The sequence below is a fragment of the Nelumbo nucifera genome, chromosome 1 (assembly GCF_055504915.1).
Source record: "Nelumbo nucifera cultivar China Antique chromosome 1, China Antique-T2T, whole genome shotgun sequence".
NCBI lineage: Eukaryota > Viridiplantae > Streptophyta > Magnoliopsida > Proteales > Nelumbonaceae > Nelumbo > Nelumbo nucifera.
In genome coordinates this window covers 88,991,562-89,014,375 of record NC_142649.1, presented here as the reverse complement: position 1 = coordinate 89,014,375, position 22,814 = coordinate 88,991,562, and the positions used below count along the sequence as shown (strand labels likewise).

General features: G+C 34.8%; 1 protein-coding gene across 4 annotated transcripts; it reads right to left on the bottom strand.

Moving 5' to 3' along the window:
- Positions 1–331: 331 nt before the first annotated feature.
- On the bottom strand, positions 332–17,740 carry LOC104587936 (protein LAZ1 homolog 1-like). Of its 4 annotated transcripts, none has more exons than XR_016076374.1 (10): positions 17,003–17,740; positions 14,646–15,077; positions 14,376–14,432; positions 12,021–12,129; positions 5,038–5,222; positions 4,848–4,936; positions 4,364–4,619; positions 1,300–1,545; positions 801–1,193; positions 332–718 (listed from the first exon to the last, which is right to left on the bottom strand). XR_016076374.1 is itself a non-coding variant. In XM_010245715.3 (10 exons), the coding sequence occupies exons 2-9, from the start codon at positions 14,859–14,861 to the stop codon at positions 909–911; spliced, it is 1,443 nt and encodes a 480-aa protein (XP_010244017.1). In that variant the 5' UTR covers positions 14,862–15,077; positions 17,003–17,740; the 3' UTR covers positions 332–718. The 4 variants fall into 4 exon arrangements, 2 of the variants coding, with proteins under 2 accessions (XP_010244017.1, XP_088744254.1); XR_016076376.1 differs by having other exon boundaries at positions 14,646–15,053; positions 17,003–17,695; XM_010245715.3 differs by having other exon boundaries at positions 909–1,193.
- Positions 17,741–22,814: the final 5,074 nt, after the last annotated feature.

Here is a 22,814-nt window from a genome sequence, read left to right as displayed (position 1 = left end):
TTCTTTCATTCATATAATAAAACAAAGATATCATGGTGCACTCAAGTGAACAAATATATGAAAAACCCATTAATCCAGGCCCTGATACTTAAGGGGCAAACCGTGAGAATATCGAGGGTGGGTGATGGGATGGGGATATGGGATATAGTTTGTGTATCTCATGTAAATAGAGATATGAATAGGGTTGCTCATGAACTAGCATACAATGCATGTAAATATAATATGATAGTAGAAAACTTGAGCAACCTAGCAAATGTGGCTGTAATGACTTTATCTTAATGAATGTTTAGCCTTCTGGAAAAAAAAAAAAAGGTTTCAAGTACTCTACAGATTTTTGACTCAAGAACTCTTATTAAAAGAACAGAAACACATACACACAAGAAATGTAATGTATTGAGGGGTGTGATTCTAAAATTACCACCCAGATATACAGTTGCACCATAGCAAGCAAGTTTCGACATTGAAAATTACATCTACTTCAACACTTAATATATTGGATTTCTACACTTGAAGCTTTGCTTTTGTTCCTTGTATCATCCAAACCAAGATATGAATAGTAACGTACCTGTTTCAACTGCAGACTCTTTTTTTGTACAGCTCCTGGATCTGCGGTGAAACTTTAATGTCATCTCTGTTAGCTGCTATACAAACAATGGCAACTCTACTTTTTTTCCAGTTAAAAACGGTTGTGGTCATTTTGGCATGCCAGTTCTTCAGCCTATAAATCAATATGGTCTAAATCAGCAACCTTTGCACTAAATCTTTGAAGAACACTGAGAACATAGAAAACCAGAACTTACTTGCACAGTAAGTTGGTCTTGTTAAAAACATTTTGAGAGGAACATGATAGCTCCATTCAATCTAACTTCCGCTCTTGAATATAATGAATGGCTAGGAGAATCATCTACCTATCTTCTTTGAGAAGATGTGGCTCTGGATAGAAGATTGTGTTTCCTTCTGGCCAGACCACTGTCACTGATGCTTCCCTCAAGAAAATGATCATGGGCCTCTGAAAATTCCGTTGTCCATGAATTCATGGGAATAAGATAGCTGTCATCTTTCGAGTTCCTCTTTCGTTTCTCATGATGCTTCACATTTTCTGATATCTGATGAAAAGTTTCATTTATTTTTGCAATGCCACGTTCCACTGGCTCTACCACGTGGGAAACAGTATACTTCATGTCGTCAACAATCTAACAACACAATAGAACAAAAGAAATGAGTAAAGGTGAACAGATAAGACTTATTGATGGGAATAAGCAAAAGCTATCAAATACATAAATGGCTAGAATTGTTTACAATTTCACCACTTCCCAGGAGAACATCACGAACACTCTGTTGAAAATTCAGTTGCTTTTCTCTCCCATCATGCCGAGTGAAGCGCATCCTAGTGGACCTTTCACAGTCACGAACCTCATCTGGATCTGGAGGAGCTCCTAGTGATGCATAGTCGGCCATAACAGATACATTACGGACACATCTTTCTCCACGTTCATAAGGCTTAGCTGGGAAGACGTAAAGGTGCACCACAGCAGCAATTCCCATCTGCTTGACACAAGTATGTTGGATAATTTTAACCTCTTCAGGATTCAGATATAGGTGAAGAAATCAAACATGAAATAAGCAGAGAATGATAATGTTAAATGCAGAATGGACATGCAGTTAGAAAACTCAAAATTACAATTCTGCCACTCATAAACCAACTTAAAGAAAACTAAAAAACTAAAAAACTATTAAACTATTTAACCAATGACTCTGAAAATTTAAACAGACTAAACTATGACTAGACAACTTACAGTAATAGGCTGGCCCATATGCAATAGTTAAAATGACAAAAAAAATACCCCTGCAGTCCAAAAATACATAAAAAAAAATCCAATTTTGAATCCTCACTCCCTGAATCATCCATCCTCTAAAACAGTTTGAAGAAATTCCATTCCAATCTTGAGATATTGATTTATTTTAGTTTTTTTCTTTATAAAAGCTTCTGCATTGCAAAAATTTCAGCAGTAGACCTATTTCCTAATCAGCCATATCACCTTACACAAACCCTCATCCCTCTTCTCTAGACCTACCTCTAGTACTCCAACCCCAAATCTTGGGCCTAACCCCTTACCACCATCATGAATTTTTCAGTGTCCCTCAAATTTGTTACCAGTCCAGCCTTGGATCACATCTGTCCTACATTACACGTATTCCAATAGTTCACCCTCACAAAAATGTAAAACCAAATTACCTCTACCTATTTCTACTTATATAGTCATTTTTAGTCATATCCAACCAAGGTTTAAAGTATCGGAAATGCCAAGTGTATCGAAAAGGTAATTTTAAAAGACATCAGGATACACCTTGGATACGCATTTGTACAAGAGAAAAATTAAGATACGGAAGGTTACTAAGTACTTAAATAAATCATAAAAATGCATTAGCAAAACTAAATATAAGGTCACAATGAGGTAATACATACATTAAATTAATATATTTTAATAGGTTTTATGAAGAAATACATCATAGTCAATTATAATTTTCATTAAAAAAACCCCATGCTTAACTATAATTTATAAATTATAATTCTTAAGCTTTAAAGGATGGGAAAAGCCAAACTATCCTATCCAACCATAAACATGCATTGGCACAACTTCTAAGTGAAAATATAATTAATAATTATTTCTTATTTAAATAATTACTATCTATTTTTTAATTGAGGGTGGGCCTTGGTGCACATGGTTGGGTTGCTTCATTGCAACCTGGGTGACCAGCGTTCAAATCTTGAAAATAGCTTCTCCGTATGTGCAAGGGTAAGGCTGCATACATCTGTCCCTCCCAGACCCTGCATTGGCAAGAGCCCCATGCACTAGGCTGCCCTTTTTATCTATTTTTAATTCCTATATACAAAAAAAAAGCATCAAAAATAAATAAACATGGTAGTTGGTACAATATATTCAAAATAATTTTTTGATAAATTATATTCAAAAAGTAATTATTAAAAAGAAATTTCAATTGCTTTGTGGATATGATAGATCAACCATAGATCTACAATATATTCAATCCTTATGATTAAATCATAAAAATATAATTAATTATTATTTATTTTTTTAATTTTTAAAAATATAAAAAATGAAAAAAAATACTAAAGAAGAAATTTCAATTGCTCTATGGCTATGATAGACCATTCATAGATCTACAACATGCATAGTCTTTATGGGCAGATCACAAGAAAATATAAATAATTAATATTTATTATTTAATTACAAAAAATAATAAAAAAATATTGTACAAGAAATTTCAATTGAACTATGGATACGATAGATCATCCAGAGGTCTAAACATATTCAGTCTTTATAGGCAGATAAAAAAATACATTTTTCAATTTTTTGTTATTTTATATTTTCCCAAAAAAAAATCCACTGATCTACTCATAACACCAAAAAAACCGTGATTTTTAACAAGAAATGTAGATCAAAATAGATTTTAACATTTTCAAGCATTCAAGCAAGAAAAACATGAAATCACAAGATACTATGAGAAAATTTGAAAAGGAAAACTTATTCAGTTTTGCAATATTTTCCAAAACTTGAAAGATCTTCAAAAACCTTAATGATCCGCACTTGTTTCTTGCATTTTTTTTTTTTTTTTTTGCAGATCTAGCACTCTAGAAATGAGGTTTGGAGTTTTAGAGTCCTTTGGGGGTGAAAGAAGGCTTATTTTGGGGGGAAATAAGCCTTCTTCCCCCCACCCCCCTTTTTTGTTTTGTTTGTATCTTTTCCGCAGCATATCAACAACCAATATGCTACCAATACACCTGACACACCATCGATATGCCCGACACATGGCCAATACGAGCCGCTATGGGTACAATATGGTGGAAAAAAGACGATACCACTTATTTCCCACCATATCCCATATCGAGCCTTCAAAGATACGATACAATACACCCCATAACCAATGGATTGTGTGGAAATTTTAAACCTTGTATCCACCCTCTCAAAAGAGTTTCTGCTTTGAATAATTTAAAATAGTTAACTTCATGTTCCAGAGGAATTGGCACTTACTATTCCTCATTTTCTGTTTTCCCTAGTAACCTGTCAGGCTGTTAATACGAGTTGCCCTGACCAGCATATTCATTGATTACTGTTGAATTTTCAATAATTCCTATTATTAACAATTTTAGATAGACCACAAAAAAAAAAAACCACCAACAATAGTATTGTGTATCAATATAAACTAGGAAGGAGAAGATAATATATATTTCTTTAAATTGGCCATAGAAAACGCAAGCCAAGGGCAAGACTGATATGGTGCAGAAATGGGATTCATGTAAATGAAAGAGGGGGAAAGGGGAAAATAATGGTCCAGTCCACACCTCTATGCAGATGATATAGTCCTGAATACGAGTTTTCAACTCTTGAGCCAAAGACCCTTTAAAAACTCCCATCGAGAAAAGAAATGCAACAGCAACACCTTGCCACCAAGTAAGAAATACTATTGACTTGAATACCAGGAATTTAGCCAGAGGTTTAATCGGTTCTAGCTTCTCTTTAATAATGGAGTAGAACTGTACAAGACAATACAGAGCCCATGTCTGACTGAAATTTAGAACAACAGCTAGATACGGATAGCTGCACAAAAATATGAAGAAAACAATTTTTAGTATCAGTTTTTAAGTATGTTAGCATGTGGCACTGTTCCCTCCACAGTGAACAAATATGCTAGTAATTACACTAACGAAAAAGGTGCGGATGCAAAATTGATATAGTTTTCAAGATTGATATAAAGTAAACAATATTTTGATTAATGAAAGCTTAGAATCCGGTTATACTAACAGAAATAAAGTGAGATTGGTTTACCCATATTTCCAATCAAATTTTCCTTCTCCATAAACCCCAAAGAGTTCAAGAATTATTGCTAGCAGTGCACATATCATCTTCAGTATCATCTGAGAGACAAAGATATTTCAGTAAAATGGTTATAAAGCTCTTCAAGTCAAACAAATAGAATGACCTCCAAGGAATGTCAACAAGGCAAAAGAAGACATACATATTGGACAATGCCAACTTTTACTGCATGATAGAAATCAGGACCAAGATACCATTGCTTTAAGAAGCAATTCATTGGGAAGGGATGTTCCACAACTCGATTGTAATATGCATCTTCCAGAAGAGGTGAACTCAAAGTAATTTTGCTTGAACTTTCCATGAACTTAATGGTACTGTCCTCACCACCTTTAAGGAAAAACATTTTAATCAAAAGCAATTAGGAAAAATTCCATGAAGTTACCACGGAAATTCAAGTTGGAAGAATGAGTGAATGACATATTCAAAGATAAGTTATGAATTTTTTGCTAAGAAAGTCAAGGGGAAACAAGAATCACACATAGTAAATTTTGCCAGCCATAACACAACAGATATTTCCTTTTCTCTGCTTGCATTTTTCTCTGGCAGTAAGGATAGTATCACTGCAAGGTTACCTCTCAAAAGGGGGAAACAGTTGTTGAGAAAAGTGTGAAAAAAGATCACCTCTCAAATGGGGGAAGATTGGCTTTAATAAAGTCCTCTCTAGCAAACTTACCCACCTACTACTAGTCAGTCTTTCAATCTCCAGAAAAGGTAAAGATTAGAACTGAAAAGCTCCAAAATGCAAACCTAAGACCGTAGGGGGTCTTGACTTAGGCCATATTAAGGAGAACTTAGCTCTTCTTGGGAAGTGGTTCTGGTGTTACCCTCTTGAACCTGACACTCCTCGGACCTCTGTCATCAACAACAAATATGAAGAAAGTCAATGGTTGGGATAGCAAGGTACCCTCCAATCAAATGAAAGCCAGCAACCCCTAGAAAGGTATTTCCTCTATTTATAGCACCTTTGTTCCTTTTTGCTATAAGGTTGGGAACAGGAACAAAATCAAATTCTGGACAGACCTTTGGTGGGGAGAAAACACTTTGGCCAACTCCTATCCTAGAATCTTCCACTTTCCAAAACCAAAAGGCCAACATCATCACCTGCCTTCCTCACCTCTTGAGACCAACTACCTAAACCTAAGAAGACCCCTCAGGGAAGTAGAAATTGAAGAAGCAACAAATCTTCTATACTCTCTAAGAGAGGTCTACATCTCTTAAACCACCCCTAACCAACAAATCTAGAAACCCCACCCAGCCGGCAGGTAGAGGTCTAGGTACGATTGCGCTGCTCCAAGCACATTGAGGAGTTTATTTGGCAATGGCAACATAGAGGTCTAGGTAAAAGGGGGAAAATCTATTGGTGTATGGTGGCTCAAGCACTGATGTAGGGTGTGTGGGAAGAAAGAAACAATTGAACTTTTTAAAACAAATCTAGATCCCTTGGTGATTTGGTCTCTCACATGACTTTTATGTGCAATCTTTGGGTTCTGAATTCTTCGGAGTTTACAGGAGTCTCTTTGAATGAGCTTCAACTGAATGTGGTGGCAATCTTGTCTTCCTCCCCTGGTCACTCAAGAATTCCCAACTTTAGCATTAAAAGAGAAGACAGAGATGACTTTAAGCTTCAATGGAAGTATTCTGGGAAATCCTGGGATAGCTGGTTGGTGGTGTGTTTAGAGAAAGGAATGGTAACATTTGGTGGGCTTTCAATGGTTTACTGGAATTGTTGACTCCAATAAGGCTGAGGTCCTAGCTGTGCTTACAGGGCTGAGAATAGCAAGAGGGAAAGGTCTGACTGCTCTAGTCATCAAAGGGGATTCTGTTAACACTATAAAGTGGCTTGGGGAAAGGGACAGTAGATCTTGGAGACTAGGGGTGCTAATGGTTGGGATAACCAAACCATGGGCCTATTTTACAAACCAAACCAGTACAACCGTTTTTGGAAAACTGTGAACCAAAACCAAATGGTTAACCAGTTGATCGGATCGGTTTTTTATCAGTTCAGTTCATTCTTGGTTTTTTGATATTTATAATATATTATAAATAAATATAAAAATATATAATAAAAAATACTAGAAATACATATAATATATTATATTATAAATAATAAATAATATATTATATATTATAAATGTATATACTTTCATGTATAATGCATATGTATTCATTTATAATATATAGATAATATAAAATATATACATATATATAATATATAAATATATATATACCAGTCAGTTCGGTTAACCGGGATTTTTGGTTTGGTTTCGGCAGTTTGGTTCGGTTTTTTGGTTTTTCGATTTTTGACAACCACCCCTATTGGAGACTGGCTCACTATCTGACCAAGGCTAGAGATCTTCTGGATTCTTTCACTGTTAAAGTGCTCTAGATTCCTAGGGTGCTGGATTCTATAGCAGACAACCTAGCCAAGTCTGGTGCTCTTAGGGATGCATTATTTAGTGACAGAACTCTACCTTTGTAATCTCTGAGTTGTTTCTTGTACATCAACTCATGTACTGTTTTTGATCTTAATACAATCAGTTAACTTTTCTCTCAAAAAGAGTGGTATCACTGCATATATAAAGATACCATCTCCAGATGATCTTGCAATACAATTCAGTGTTGTCAGACTCGGACCAGATGTAAAACCATTACAGCTACTAGGTCATGGGTCAAGATTCTGATGATTCCAGTTCAACTGCTCAACCCACTCAAATGAGAATTCTGAAAAAGTAAAAAACATTAAAAAATATGGTAAATTGTCCCAGAATATCTTATAAAGCTATTTTACATCAAAATAAACTTTAAAAATAATATATTATAAGTTACTACATCTACTACCACATGTATTTGGGGTAACTTGACAATGTCAACATTTTTAATAAACTAGCCATTGGTAACTGTTTTGACTGTCAGTTCCCAGGGCAAACAGTTAGCCCATTTTATCCAATTTGAGTTTAGCAACATTGAGTCTGCCATTTCCATTTTCCACTCTACTAACCCAAATTCTGGATCATTTGTCAAGGTTGATCTGAGTTTTCAAATTAGAGATACATCTAGTAGAGCTAGATGACAGCCCAAAACCACATTTTATCTAATTTTGTTTTATTCTTTTCTATTTTATTAATTTATTCAATTATTCATTGTTTTGTTTAATAGATAAGAGATAAGATTTTTATGATGCATAACGAGACTAGCCCTCCCCCCCCCCCCCCCGGGTTGCATTTTTGACATTCAAAAGTTTTGCCTTTATGCCTCCAAAGTAACAAAAACACAAAGACAAAAAGGCAAGTAAGGTTTCTAACAAACCCAAACAAGAAAGAAACAATAAAAAGTCATGGAACATGACTACCATGATTTTTTTTTCTTTGAGAAGGAGAGAGATAGGGGAATGAAATTTCTCCATTATCATAAACTCTCACTGTACAATCTTTGAAGTTTCAGGGGCTCTATTTCTTCCACATAGTCCACAACAAATGGCAAACTGAAGGAGTTCACAAAAAACTACATGGTTCCACCCCAAGGCTCTAGGTATGGCTTCTCATTGTACATGGGCCACATTTGCATATTCAATTGCATTTGCTATTGTCAACTAATACAATAATTACCTTATCCTTGTTTTCTTTTGTTTTCTTTTTTTTTTTTTGGAAAAGGTAAAGTATATTTGTATTAACTGGAAAACAGAAGCATACAAAAGAAGTATAAAGTCCCCTGCACAAAGAGTAGTCCCTCATGTTTTCTGCTGGTGTGTTTGTGGAGCACAATACCAGAAGTTTTGGGCCTCTATTAGCAGTTCTCAGGCTTTAAATTCAGTCACTTCTGTAATCATTGAAGCAGAGAAATATGGGATGATAATTTTGCTTTTGTAATTTCAAGTCCTGTATCCAGGGGTCTCAATGTCCTGTTACATCCCTTAATGGGATGGGAGACTCTCCCTCCCTTCTATCTTCTCGGCTTTTATTATTTAATCTTCAAAAAAAATTATAAAAAAAAAACAAGAAAGCTTTGTTAAAACAGTCTAAGGGAGATAAAAAGATAGAATGAGAGAATCAAAAAGCAAGATTCCAGCACTAAAAAATATCAAAACCAACCATTGAACACAAGGCAATCCCACTACGAAAGAAGATAGTGAGGTACCTAACTATAAACAATTGCTATGGAATATTGGCACCTAATTAATGCTTGGCTCTGTGTACACCAGATGTGGAAAGGCTATCATCTATGGAACTGGATAACCTTCTCAACCAATTGAACAAGATGTTAATACTAGCCACAAGGTTCTAGACTCTTGTAATGTCTCAGAATAGAAGAAAGGTACTGATGGATGCTGTGGTTTCATTACACCAATCTTTTCAACCCAAGTCCTAGAATGAACCATTTTCCTCCATCTCTTAAAGCATGTTAAAATCATGTTTGTTGCTATCAAATTAGCAAGCAATCAGAGCAATTCTAGAGACCAACTTACTTCGTACTGTATGACAGATATCAAATTAGCAAAAAAGAATTGAGGAGGTAATGGCAAAAATAAAAGAGTTGGATGAAAAGGAGGAAGGGTGGTTTATGTCTGTTCAAGAGAAGCAGCAAGGAAGCAGGCTAGGGAAGAGTTTGGGCGGTTGTCTTAAATGATGGAAATTGCTTGGAGAGTGGAATGGCGTTCAAGGCCCCTGTGGCTCTGGGTAGGGGACAAGAACACAAATATACCCATCAGAGTAGAGATGAACTCTTTGAAGGTGAGGAAGAAGTGTCTTCAGCTGTGATTAAAATCTATGAAGCTCTTTTAATGCTAGAACCTGTCAGTGGCCTACTTTAGATGGTGTGGTTTGATCAACTCCCTGAAGGCATCTCTACCCAATTTCTTGCAATGAGCCAAATTCTTCTTTTTTTTTGCAATAATTTATTGTGGGCTGGCTTAAAGTATTGGGCCCAGACCGGGCCAGGTTACAAATAATCACCCCCACTTGCTTTACTCCAACTCACATATTGTATAAAATACATACTCCACAGGAACTGCAATTGGCCAAATTTATTGGAACTTGGAAACAGTAGATTTATTAATTAATCAAATGCACAGAGAAATTAACCCCCCCCCCAAAAAAAAATAAATAAATAAATAAATAAAACCAGAACATCCACACAGGGAACCAAAAAGGAAGTTGCTAAACAACTCCCAAAACGATGCAACTGAAAACCCAATACACCTATATGTCATTCTCAATAGATAAATCCTTTCTCTATATGCATTCTATGTTCACTCCCAATAATCCAATATCAACAGAAATTCCATAGAAAAAATAAAAGAAAAAGAGAAAGGGGAAATAGTAAGCAACTCATTTGCAAGAATGTATCATACATAGACCTGAAAAAAAGTCAACCCAACCCGGAAAAAGCGGGTTAAGGTCCCCTACCTAATAATCCAAACTAGAAGGTGGCATGACCTGACAATTGGGGACTCCCTTGGGAATTGGGGACTCCATTAGGGCAGAACTTTTAGCTGCTGTACAAGGGGTGCAATTTGCAAACCAGCTGGGGGTACAACACCTAACAATCGAGGGGTAAATAGGCTATGTGGCGTTACAAGAATGAAATGAAGAAATTTAGTTGGTTGACAAGGAATATGTTGGTCACTGTGAGTGGGTGGGGAGATCAGCAAATACTTTGTCAGATGTGTTAGCTAAGAAAGGGGTAAATAGGGAAGAATTGTTTTGGGCTCAGTTGTGATTCTTGCTTTTCTTTCCTAGTTTACTTATAAGATTCAAGGAGGGGCTGCAGCTCGCACCTCTCCCTGGGATGTTGAATGAACTCACTCTAAATCTGCTTCTGAATTAATAAATTTATTATCATTCATCAAAAAAAAGGTGGCATGACCTGACCGAAAAGATTTTGGGTCAGGCTGGGTTAGGTCATGGGTCACCTCTTTTCACACCAATGTTTTCAAACCAGCATTAACCCAGACAGTTGAACTGTTTGAACCATTCAAACTGGATGGTTAAATATGTATTTTTGGTTAAAAAACCATTGACTTGGTTAAAGACCAGCTCAACCTGACCTAGGTGGTTGAACCATTGACCCATCTAAATAGTGGATCAAACCTAACCTAAATATTTAGGGTTAGGGTCTAGCCTTTGCCAACCCAACCTGAAATGACCTGAACCCGGACCGACCCAACCAGATTGTCAGGTCTAATTATACATGTCAATGTTGATTGTGTTTGTAATCTAAAGAAATAGGGTGGCAGTAACTTGACCAGCCCCCCAACTTGTTATTTATATATGGCATTAAGAAAAAAATATACAATGACTAATCTGCCACAGACTAGTAGACAGTAAGAAACATAAAATACAGTAGAAGCCCAGGCCCATTAAGCCCAATAAGAAAAAACATAAAGAAGCAACATAACATAAACATAAGATGGCCTGCATTTCGCGTACCAACAGGCCACCAATACAATACGATATGCCCGATACAGGGCATATCGTGTCGAAATTATGAACCTTGCCACAATGTTAGGTCTCACAACAGATTGTGTGCATGTACACATTCTTTAAGTCACCAAATAATAAAAGAAATCATCCAAAAAATTAAATAGTTAGGATACAATATAAATTGCATAACTTAATTTTCTAGCCAAAATGTAGAAGAGTCAAGAGTGTTCACAATAAACAAACATCCAAGCTGAAATGTTTGATTTTGAAGTAATCCTGTAACTCAATGACAAATGCCTAGAGATAGCCAGATAAGACACAAAAAGCAACAAAAAGTTGTCTGGTTGTGATGGAATGTTTCTTACATCAAAGGAAGCATGTCCTTTGAATGCAAGTGGAAACTTCTGAATAAAATATCTTAGGATTTATCCATCTTTTGGATTCAAGACTAGTAGACAGATATCTAGAAGTTGTCATTGGTTGGATAAGAAGTGCTGCCACAAAGTACGTGGAGGTTGAGCCATTTGACTAGAGAAAGAGATCCTTGCTATTCAGATAATACCCATCATTCTGAGATCCGGTAGCTCAATGGCAAGTAATCTTTGGTACAGCATAGAGTATAAAAGAATCCAAAGGCTTGCATATGAATTCCATGTAGAAATTATATAAAGTACAATTTATAACAAGTGATAGTGATGAAACATACCTAAGCAGGCTATCAGATACCTCTCAAAGCAGTACAAAGCAAAAGCCTCATAACAGTCCCTCATCATTTCACAGATGAATGCAACTTCTGAATTTAACAACGACAAAAACTGTCACAAGAAACACTAAGAATCAGGAAAGTAATCTAAGATGTAGCAAGTCAATTTAAACCTAAACATACAATCAAACCCTGCTTTTTCTGGAGGAACCAAAAAAACACACATCTGAACATTATTAGAAAAAAATAATAATCAAAATGGTGATACTTAAGTGTCTGATGAAAAGAGGAAGGGAGCTTCTAAAAAGAGAGATTGTAGTTCACATGCCCACTGGTAATAAAGGTGGAACTTTGGAATTTTAAACTGTAAAGTTTGGAGGGACCCTTCATAACTTATTGTTCATGTATCTTGATCCTCCCATTACCATTAAAAATATAAAAAAAAAATGGGTCAGGCATATTTTACTTCAGACTTGTATCCCACACCCGATGCCCATATCAGAACAAACACAAGAGAACCCCTGGAAGATTATTTGAGCAATCTCAGGATCTTACAGGTTACAGAAAAGGATGCATAACATGGATGGAGTGAATACTGACAAGGACGTTGTAATTTAAATAAGCTTATAACTACTCATTGTAAATTGATTACAACTAAAACGAGACAATCTGGTAAAATATAAATAACTGTCTCATCATTTAGGAGCAAGGATAAAAGCTATATTGATAAAGATGTGAAAAAGCAATTACTTAAATGCAAACATTTAGCACAAAACAGTCCTGACAGATTCTGGATCCTCTACCAATATTTTCTGGGCAGAGCAATTTCTTCCCTAGTAACACATTCTAGATGTATTGCCATATGCCTAAATGATTAAAAGAAAGGACAATAAAGAAAGTACATATGGTATCCATTTATCTAGAGAAAGAACATGATATTCCTAGAAAGATAACAATAGAGGGTTTTGGAAAAGAACATAGTATCAAATAGGTTATATGAACTTAATTAAGGGCACGCATGAGGGTTCAACAACCAGTGTTAGGACACATGTAGGAGAGACATAAGAATTTCCAGATATGATGAGACTTTACAAAGACACATCACTTAGTACAAGAGGAGGTGCCATGGTGCTTGTTCTTTGCTGGTTTATGGACAAATACCTTAGAAACAAGAGGTTTTAAACAAGTAAGACTAATACTGAATTTATGCAATAAAAACTTAATGATTGGAATTCAAATTAGGGTAAACTTAGGATGGGAGACCAAAAGATAACTTAATGTAACCTCTTCCATTATCTTAGTTCAATAATCCATAACAAGGGAGAAATTGAAGAGGATGTTACTCATAGAATTAGAGTAGGTTGGGCAAAATGGAGGAGTGCATCCACAGTCTTATGTGATAGGAGAATACCATCATCATCACCTAAGCCTTGTCCAAACTATATGGGGTCAGCTACATGAATCCTGTCTCACCATTCCACTCATTGTCATACCCACCATTAAATTATGAGCACAATCATTTCTTACTACTTTGACCCAAGTCCTTTTCAGTCTACTCCAAGCTCCCTTCAACTCGTAACAAACCACTTCTTCTAACAGGTGCTGTAGATTGGTCTTCTATGTACGTGACCAAACCATCTCAATCTACTTTCCCTCATTTTATCACCTATTGGAGCTATCCTACATTCCTTCATATGACTCCATTTCTGACCCTTCACTTTCTAATTTTATCACTCATCCAAGCATATCAATTAGGCTAAAAATAAAATTATATAAAATGGCTCTAAGTCTAGCAATATTATACGGGGCAGAGTGCTGGACAATCAAAAAACATCTCCAAAGAATGCATGTGGCAGAAATGTAAATGTTGAGATGAATGATTCACTGGTTTGGTCACATGGAAGGTAACAACATCTACAACACCCGTAAAGAAGTGATCTATTGCAAGTTAAAGGAGCTAAGAGCAAACCAAAAAGGACATGGGTTGAAGTGGTAAGACTTAACAAATTATTTAAGAGCTCATAGCTTAACATATGGCACTGAACAGAACAGAATGGCAGAACAGGACTCATGTAGCTGAAAGGTTCAAAATATCGATACGCCAGTAGAGGTGTATCGGGCAGTATCGATAGCTCTTTTTTAGTTTTTCTTCGAATCTGGTTCAGAGGGGCCGGTTTAGGGTACGTCCACCCTCTGAACTGGTTGAGACCCCAAAACACCCCCTGTAGGGGCGTATCGGCTGATATGGCCTGATACATATGGATACTTTGAACCTTGAGCTGATCCCATGTAGATGGGACAAGGGCTATGATGATAAAAGGCTAGAGTAAGACAAAAGGAGAGTAGCATTGATCATACCGATTCCAATGCATAAACAGGAACCATCAGAATGAGCCCAATTAAAAACTTCTGTTCCTGAAATAAAACAGTAATCTTGTTAGAAAAGGATAAGATCAAAAAATGCAGATGAGCAGATGACTCAGCTATGCTTCACATGAAATGCACAATAGTTCAACAGTTACAATTTGAGATCACAAAAGGAAATATAATAATACAACATACTACATGAAAATGATAGAAACAGAAGCTGTAGGCTTCAATTTAACTTAAATGGACTATGAGAACAACCTCAGGCTGTTTGTATGCAGCTATGTGCTCAAATATGAGAAACAAGGAGAGAACAAGTGCAACAACTACAAAAACTGCTGCACTAAGGATTGGCCAGTTGTAGGACATATTTGACTCGACTCCAAGGTATGGTGACCACATTCTCCCTGACCGGCTTGAAGATTCAACAATAGTGACAATGAAGAATAAAAAACAGAGAACTCCCCTCCATTCCATTGAAAAGGACCTTGATAACCACGAAATTTCAACTTTATTTCAGTTTATAATAATTGAACCATGTGCAGCAATCCCAAGATGCTTTCTGAGTACTGCTTAACCATCGGAAAGATTGCTTTAGTTTACTTCAACTTTGAGATGCCATCCTTCTCCTTCCCATAAACTTGATTGTGCCTTTTTAGAAATGTCATCCTGCCAGAGGTGTACCTTAAGATACTGAATCAATGAAGAAATATTTTCAGTACCACCAAGATAGTAGTTGCACAAAAAGAACATCTTATGAAGTAATTACTAATCAAAAGAATACTACATGAAGTAATTGTCATGACATGAATCCATTGAAAACAAAATTATGATTCTATGAAATATCAAGAAAGAAGATCAGATAAAGTAACCAGCGTATTGAGAATAGAACACTTTTAGGTAATAAATAAAAAAGAAAGTTAAATTAATAAGAGATAGAGAGAGAATACAAGAAAGGTGATAACTGATAAGGCATCGCCCACAAGAAGAAACAACACTGTCCAAAAGAAACCACCAAAGAAGAAACTAAAGAACACAAATAAGAGATCCGCATGTCATTACAAAACTCCCACAACAAACCCAAAACATCACTAGACTCTACACCCCCAACAACTGACAATACGAACAAAAACAAAACTCCAACTTGAAATCTCTCAACATTTGCTTGATTATTCGGCCTCTTAGGAACCTTCAATTGGGATTCCTTTGCCCCTTTTGCAAACCTTCTTTGTTTTCTTCACCTTCTTAGTAGACCTAATACCAAATAACCCCACCCCCACCCCCCACCCCTTCAATCTGGCACTTTTGAAACCTGAACAGGATCAACAGTTCTATGGGATATTTTACTTCTAAAACGCCTAGCTGCATTAGGAATCCTCAAATACACTAATAGACCTGTATATCCTTAAAGCTGGCATTGATCCTTCCTAACTCTAAGATTGCATTCTGCTCGAAGAACTAAATGGAAACCTGATCTCTCACCTCTTTATTAACAATTCTTGCTTCTCTGATTGATCTCAAACAACCTGGATCATTTTCCATTTTACCAACAGATTCTGCACCACTTGTGCTCATAGGCATCCCATATTTCTCATCCAACTTTTTAACGAGGATAGATCACTTACCATAGTTAGAAATATAAATGGAAGATTTCAAATTCCACCAAGTTGTAATAAAAAATATGGGATCATGAAATCACCATACATCTAGCAACATAACTGATAATTATCCGACATTGAATTTGAGAAAAGCCAATAATCAATTCCCCTTCCATGGGTATGGGTAAACAACTAAAATGCAAGTTAATGTAGTTTAGAACAACACAAAGATAAAAGACCAGGACAATGGATTAAGTAGACCTCAACCAGGTTGCCTCTAAAACAGAGCAGTTGGATAATTTTTAAGCACCTAAAGAAAGTCAATGAGACAGAGATAAATGGACTTCTATCCTCAAGACAAAAATTGGGTTGTAAAGCATTTTGCAGCATACATAAGCAGTGTACTGAATCTTAAATAGTTATATTGTGCAAGGATTAAGGAACTTTATGTCTTTTGATTTTGAATAGAAATAACAAAAGATAAGTTTTGCCTATAACCAACCGTTTCTTTTTTTTCTCCTTCTTATCATTCATTTTACTTCTTAAACTTGAAATAAGCGGTGCTCTATCAGCACACTGATTTGATCCAAGACTGAACCCTCTTTTTATTAATTTAATAAGGACAAAATTGCATTACTACAACTAGAACAGGGGAAAAGTTGAATTAAATGATATACAATGGTAATAAGAAGAAAGCAATGTATTTTTTCTTTTTGGGAAGATATTCATCGCCTCTTTTGTAAAGATGTACAGATACAGTGGCAACATAACAGTTTAGGAAGTCCAGTCTTGCAACTCAAAATGGGTCAAAGATAGTAAGGCCACAAGAAGTTTTAATCCATTACAAGTTTAGACAGTTGTTATCAACGTCTCTAGAGCTTCAACTTATGAGGATGAATTCAAAACCAAGTCCAAATTTACAAACTAAACAGATCAACTAAAAATCAAACATTTCCGATAAAACCTTTCGCACATTACTTAGCCAAAGAACCAAAACGAAAGAAACAATCAAAACATTACCTTTGTCGTTGTGTTCTTGGTTTGTTGGACGTGAAGTTAACTCATTGGGGCACTATAAGTTCGTATACTAATCTTCAATAACTTCTACCAACCAAGAACCAGTTTCCCACAATCTCACAAAATGATCAACCAGACTTTGCAACCGTACAGAAGAAATCTCAAGTCCTAACTCCTAATCCTCGTGTAAATTAAGTATCAAGAGAAACGGCAAACATCAAACCCTAGAACATCAAACCATTCTTGCTTGCAGAATGAATGCCTGAAATTCCAACCAAAAATCCAAGACTAGAAACGACGATCAGATTTCTTTCGTGCACGGAAAAAAGCTCACGAGTCACAACTAACACTCAAAGGGTTTAAGTTCAGACCTACTAGTCTGCTTTTCTTTCTCCTTCCGCCAAACTGATGCTGCATTGCATCGACAGTTACGATTGACGAACCCTACATCCGGACTGCTTTGTCTGGACACGTGGCAAGTTAGAATGCAGTTGGAGCATGAGTTGACGAAAATGGATTATGACTTGTGAATTGCGGCCCATGGTCGTGATTCGTGAATTCAGGGATTGTCTTGCTTGGGGCAATGAGGAATTGAGGATGAGGCTTTGGTATAATGCTATATACTACATCGTGCTACAAATCTGCAATGCTTGAAATGATATCTGCCGTTGAGTGGATAGGAGAAGAAAAATGCGGCGTTCGATCAAATGGGATACGTGCTTGCGAAGTTATCAATTCTGATAGGTGGATCCAACCTGAACCTGGCTCAGGAGTTGTTATAGGCCTGGTCCTGGAAAGTTTGGGTGTGGATCTGATCTGACCCTAGTCGGAAATCGGAAAGGACCTTGGTTTTGGTGGGAGCCTTAGGTTGCCTGGGCCTGGTTAAAACCAACCCGAGCTAGCCTTACGTGACATGAAGGGATGGTGCGGCCCATCCCTTTAGTTAAAAGAGGGGTTTATTCTGGATAAGATAGTCCATTCCTTGGACTAATAATTCAAAGTTAAATGTGTGAGTTTAATTATGATACATTTATTAATATTATTTATATGTAAAATCTACATCTCTATCAATCAATCACGTTAAAGTTTATTTATTTTCATTAATTTATATTTCATAAGATATGCTTTTACAATTAATAAGGCATATTTATCATCATCTCCAACTGATCACAATTTTTACTGCATTTTGCATAAATTTATACAAAAAGAATGGCTTATTGCCAATATATGGAAAAGTATTTTGGGCAAAATTTGTCTCATGAATTTATACTTCCTTGGGGCTGTGTTTAATAAAAGTGCAAATGTAGAACCAAAATGAATTTACACTTCAGTTCAGTTTTGCATATATTTGATAAAAAACAAAGCATTTTTATACTGAAAATCGAAGTAAATTTTACTCCACTGTATGGGCTTCCAAAGTCGGTCATTGTAAAATAGATTGATTTCGAGTCTTAGACATTCATATTTTCTCCCATCACAACCAAGCAAGGCATTGTAAATCTATCAATGTGAAGCCACCTTTTATTTGAATAAATTTGCATTCACTTTTTTTCTCTAAATTAGATTGCAAACTCCCATTTCCAAGGAAATATAACACAACGCAAAAACTTCAAGCCAACTAGCCACTCAGGCTGTAGCAGTCAGAGCCCTGGCCCACACTGTGATTATTAGCTTGGGTTGGGCTTGGGCTGGATAGTACCAACTTATGGGAGTAGGCCCGTATTGACCCTAACCCCATTCCTATCCAACCAAGTTGCATCCCTACATCTACATGTATTTTTGCTTTCTGCTTAGACAATAATGTACTTTGTCAATAATATTGTAGCTAACGCTAGAATAATAATATGCAGTCATGAACCATTGTTAGCATAATCTAATGTAGGAAGGAAAAAAAAGGGTTTGGGCATATTTCAGGTTTAAAATGATTTTCATACAAGATTTGGAAGCAAAATATGGTCAATAGAAAAATTGTCAAAAAATATTTTAAGGGATTAATATGAGTTTTAGTACAATTGCAAACCAATATGGCGAACTGAATATATTATTTCATTTGCCACATGGCAAAGCATTATTAGATAAACTTGGTGAGTGAGTAATGTATATCCCTTCTATTATCCAACTAAGTTTTCCAATGGGAAGATCCTTGGTTGACTATCCATTTAGAGGCATCATGTGAAACCTTTGATTGCTTGTATTGGGGAAAACTCCTATACAAGGAGAAGCATAGGGCTGATGCATAGGGCTGATGTTAACTGGAGTAAACATTTGACTTATCTAGAGAGCATTCTACAGCCACAAGATTCTTCCACACGGCAAAAAAAAAAGGTGTGATTGTCTCAAGAGCTTCCCTAATATGCGTAATGAGGGAATTGAGGGAAGATCCTTTACAAGAAAAAAGGGCTAATGTCATTAATTAATCCTAGATTGCTCCATTACAACTAGGGTTTCCAAGCTTCAAATAAATAGTCTCTTTGTATACTAGTAATTATGCACATGTGTTGCATGTGAAAAATTTTTCTTCATATTAACTACTTGAATTTTAGATATATCATAGTTAAGATAGAATTTGAAAATTAACAAAAGTAACAATGTGATTAAAAATAAACTTAAATGCTTGTACCGAATAACAATATTATTATTAAATTTTTTGTTTCATTTCTATCATAAATAAAAATAACTTTTATTTTAACAATTGTTTTTATTTAATATGATGAATATATAACATTAGAAATGTTCTCAAATGTTTTTGACAAAATTCTGTATATTTTTACTTTTGGTGTTTTATCTTTTTTTAAATATTTATTATTCAATTATGACATCATGGGTTTCTTAGAAAAGTTGGATCATTGACCCACCATCTAGATAAGAAAATAGCTTTGATTTCATATTAGCTTTAGATTAGGGAAATTATAGTCAGAACTGCCTGTACATTTAAAATTAGGCTACTAGTCCAAAAATCAACAAAACTCTAACAATCGGCTCTACATTTCAAATTATAAAAACCCCTACCAGGTCATTGGAGGCTTATGTGGCTATTGCCAATATGAGACTCTTAATCCATGTTGGACACAACAAAAAGCTTATACTGAAATTGCCTTTAATGATGAGTGATTGGAAAATAAGAAAATGGTTTTTACTCGCTCGCTCGCTTGCTCTCTCTCTCTCTCTCTGTGTGCTCAATGACTGTGTGATTTAAAAATAAATAAAAATGGTTTTTGGTTTCTATGTTTACGTTCTCTCTATCAATTTCTCTCGTTTTCTTTTTACCTACCATTTTCCCTCAATCCCTTTCATTCATTTTCTCGGTCAATCTCTCCTATCATAATTTCTATCATTCTCCCTCAGTTTCTCTCACATTCCTTCTCTTGTTTTTTTTTTCTTACACATGCACTTATATAGTATTAATCAGACCGTATAAAAGAAATGAGACCAACTTAGTATAGTTCAAAAATCATCACACCAATTTGATAAAAGTTCACAAGAAACTCTTGGCTATGAAATTTACACCAACTTGATAGAAATTTATAACTTGATTGTACAAGTGGTTGGTCCCTTTAGTTATTTTATACGGTTTGATTAATATTATAAAAGTTTGTAAGAAAAATAAAAAAAGAATGAGAAAGGTAGCGGGAGAAAGACTAAAGGAGAACAATAGATATTGAGGGAGAAGGAGATATTAACCAAGAGGGAGAGTGAGGAAGAAGAATGAGAGAGAGAGAGAGAGAGAAAGAGAGAAAGAGAGAGAGAATGGAAGAGAAACAGAGGTTTTGATTTGGCTACATAAGCTAAGAAAGTGGGAGATCGAGAGATGACTGCGAGAGTGAGAGAGAAGGGGGGGGGGGAGATCGAGAGATAAAGGGAGCGAGAGAAACTAAAAACCTATTTTCGGTATAAGCTTTTTTTTTGTGTCTAACATGGATTAAGAGTCTCATGTTGTCAACAACCACATAAGCCACTGATGACATGGCAAGGGTTTTTGTAATTTGAAATGTAGAGTTGATTGTCAGAGTTTTGTTGGTTTTTGGGCCAACATACAACCTAATTTTAAATGTATAACCGACTTTTACTATAATTTTCCTTTTAAATTATATATTTCATTTACATTATATAAATAATTTTTACTTATCACACTTAATTTTTGTTTAATTTTTATTTGTCTATGATATCATTTGACCCAAACCACTAACCCACCAACCAAAAAGAAAAATACTTTGATTTCTAGGTTGACATTAAATTTTGTATTACATTTCCATCATTGAATTTTCTTTCTTATGTATAATACTTATTTTTGTTCAATATAATGAATGCATAATATTAGAGATGTACCCAATATTTTATTTTTTATAAATATATAACATTAGATATGTGCCCAAAATTTTCTCTATCTTTTTCTATTTTTGTGATTCTTTGTATTTTTTAATTTTAAAAATTTTATTATTTGACTATGACATTATTTCATTTCTAGGTAGATTTTAAATTTGGCATTCCATTTTCATCATTAATAAAAATACTTCTTACATTTCATTCTTATTTCTTTTAAATTTTTTATTATTTAATTATGGAATTATTTATTAATTCATTTGACCCCAAATGATCAAATTGCTTCCCACCACAGGGAGGGAAGAAAATGATTTTATTTTTAAATTACTTTTCAAAATATTTATTTTATACTATTAAAATTAATACTGTGGATTTAATTACAAGAATTTAATGATGAGACAAATGTATCTTAAATATAAGATTTAATGAGAGAGAATAGGAAAATATTTTTATTTCCAATTGGTTTTAAATTTTATATTCAATTTCCATCATTAAAAAAAATATTTCTTATTTATCATACTTATTATTGTTTATATGTATGTTAAAAATGTTCCCAATTTTTTTAATTTCTATTTTTTTCATTTTATCTATTTTTGAGTTTTATTATTTCATCGTGGTTTAATTTCTTACCACCACATAGATGAAAACTTTATTTTTTCTAGGTAGATTTTAAAAGTATAAGCTTTTATATTATTGGAATTATTAATTTATTAAGTATGGATTTAATTAATAGAACTTAATGATGAGAAAAAATAAAAATAACTTAAATATAAGATTCATTGAACATAAATCCAAGTTAATAAATTAAATATTATAAAATTGAATATTGGATTTATCGATAGGGAATTGAATGCATTGAATATCATAAAATTACCTATTTTCAACTCATTTAATATCAATAACCGATTACCCTATTTACCCTCACGTAAATTTTGTCCTCAAAAAAATTCCATAAATATTCTTGAGGCCATTCATGCTTTTTAAAGTAGTATAGATTTGCAAGGGTTATGGTTGTGCACATTTATTCCTCTTCAGACCCCGCTTTGGTGGGAGCCTTGTGCACTAGGCTGCCATTTATATGTCATTAATCAATCTCTTCCAATTTATGATTTAGCTAACTAATTGGCTACATATACAACTAAGAACCTTCGATATCCATTTAAAAAGAAAAAAAGTAATTTTTTATCTCATTAAGGTACCAAGATTTTATCCAATGTTTTAAAAATCAACCCAAAAGTGAAACCACTTTTCCTTCTAGTTTCTGGGCCAGTGGTTCAACCATATGGGTTAAATAGTTCAAACAGGTTTGTTAAATATAACATGTATTTCACATATTTTAGATTGAAATATTAGGGAAGGAATGAAGAAGAAGAAGAAGAAATGAGAACTGATGACATAACTGGTTTTTAAATAGTTCAAACATGTATTTCACATATTAGTTTTTAAAAAATTCATTTTAATTTCATATTATGAAATATGAAATTAAATTGTGACC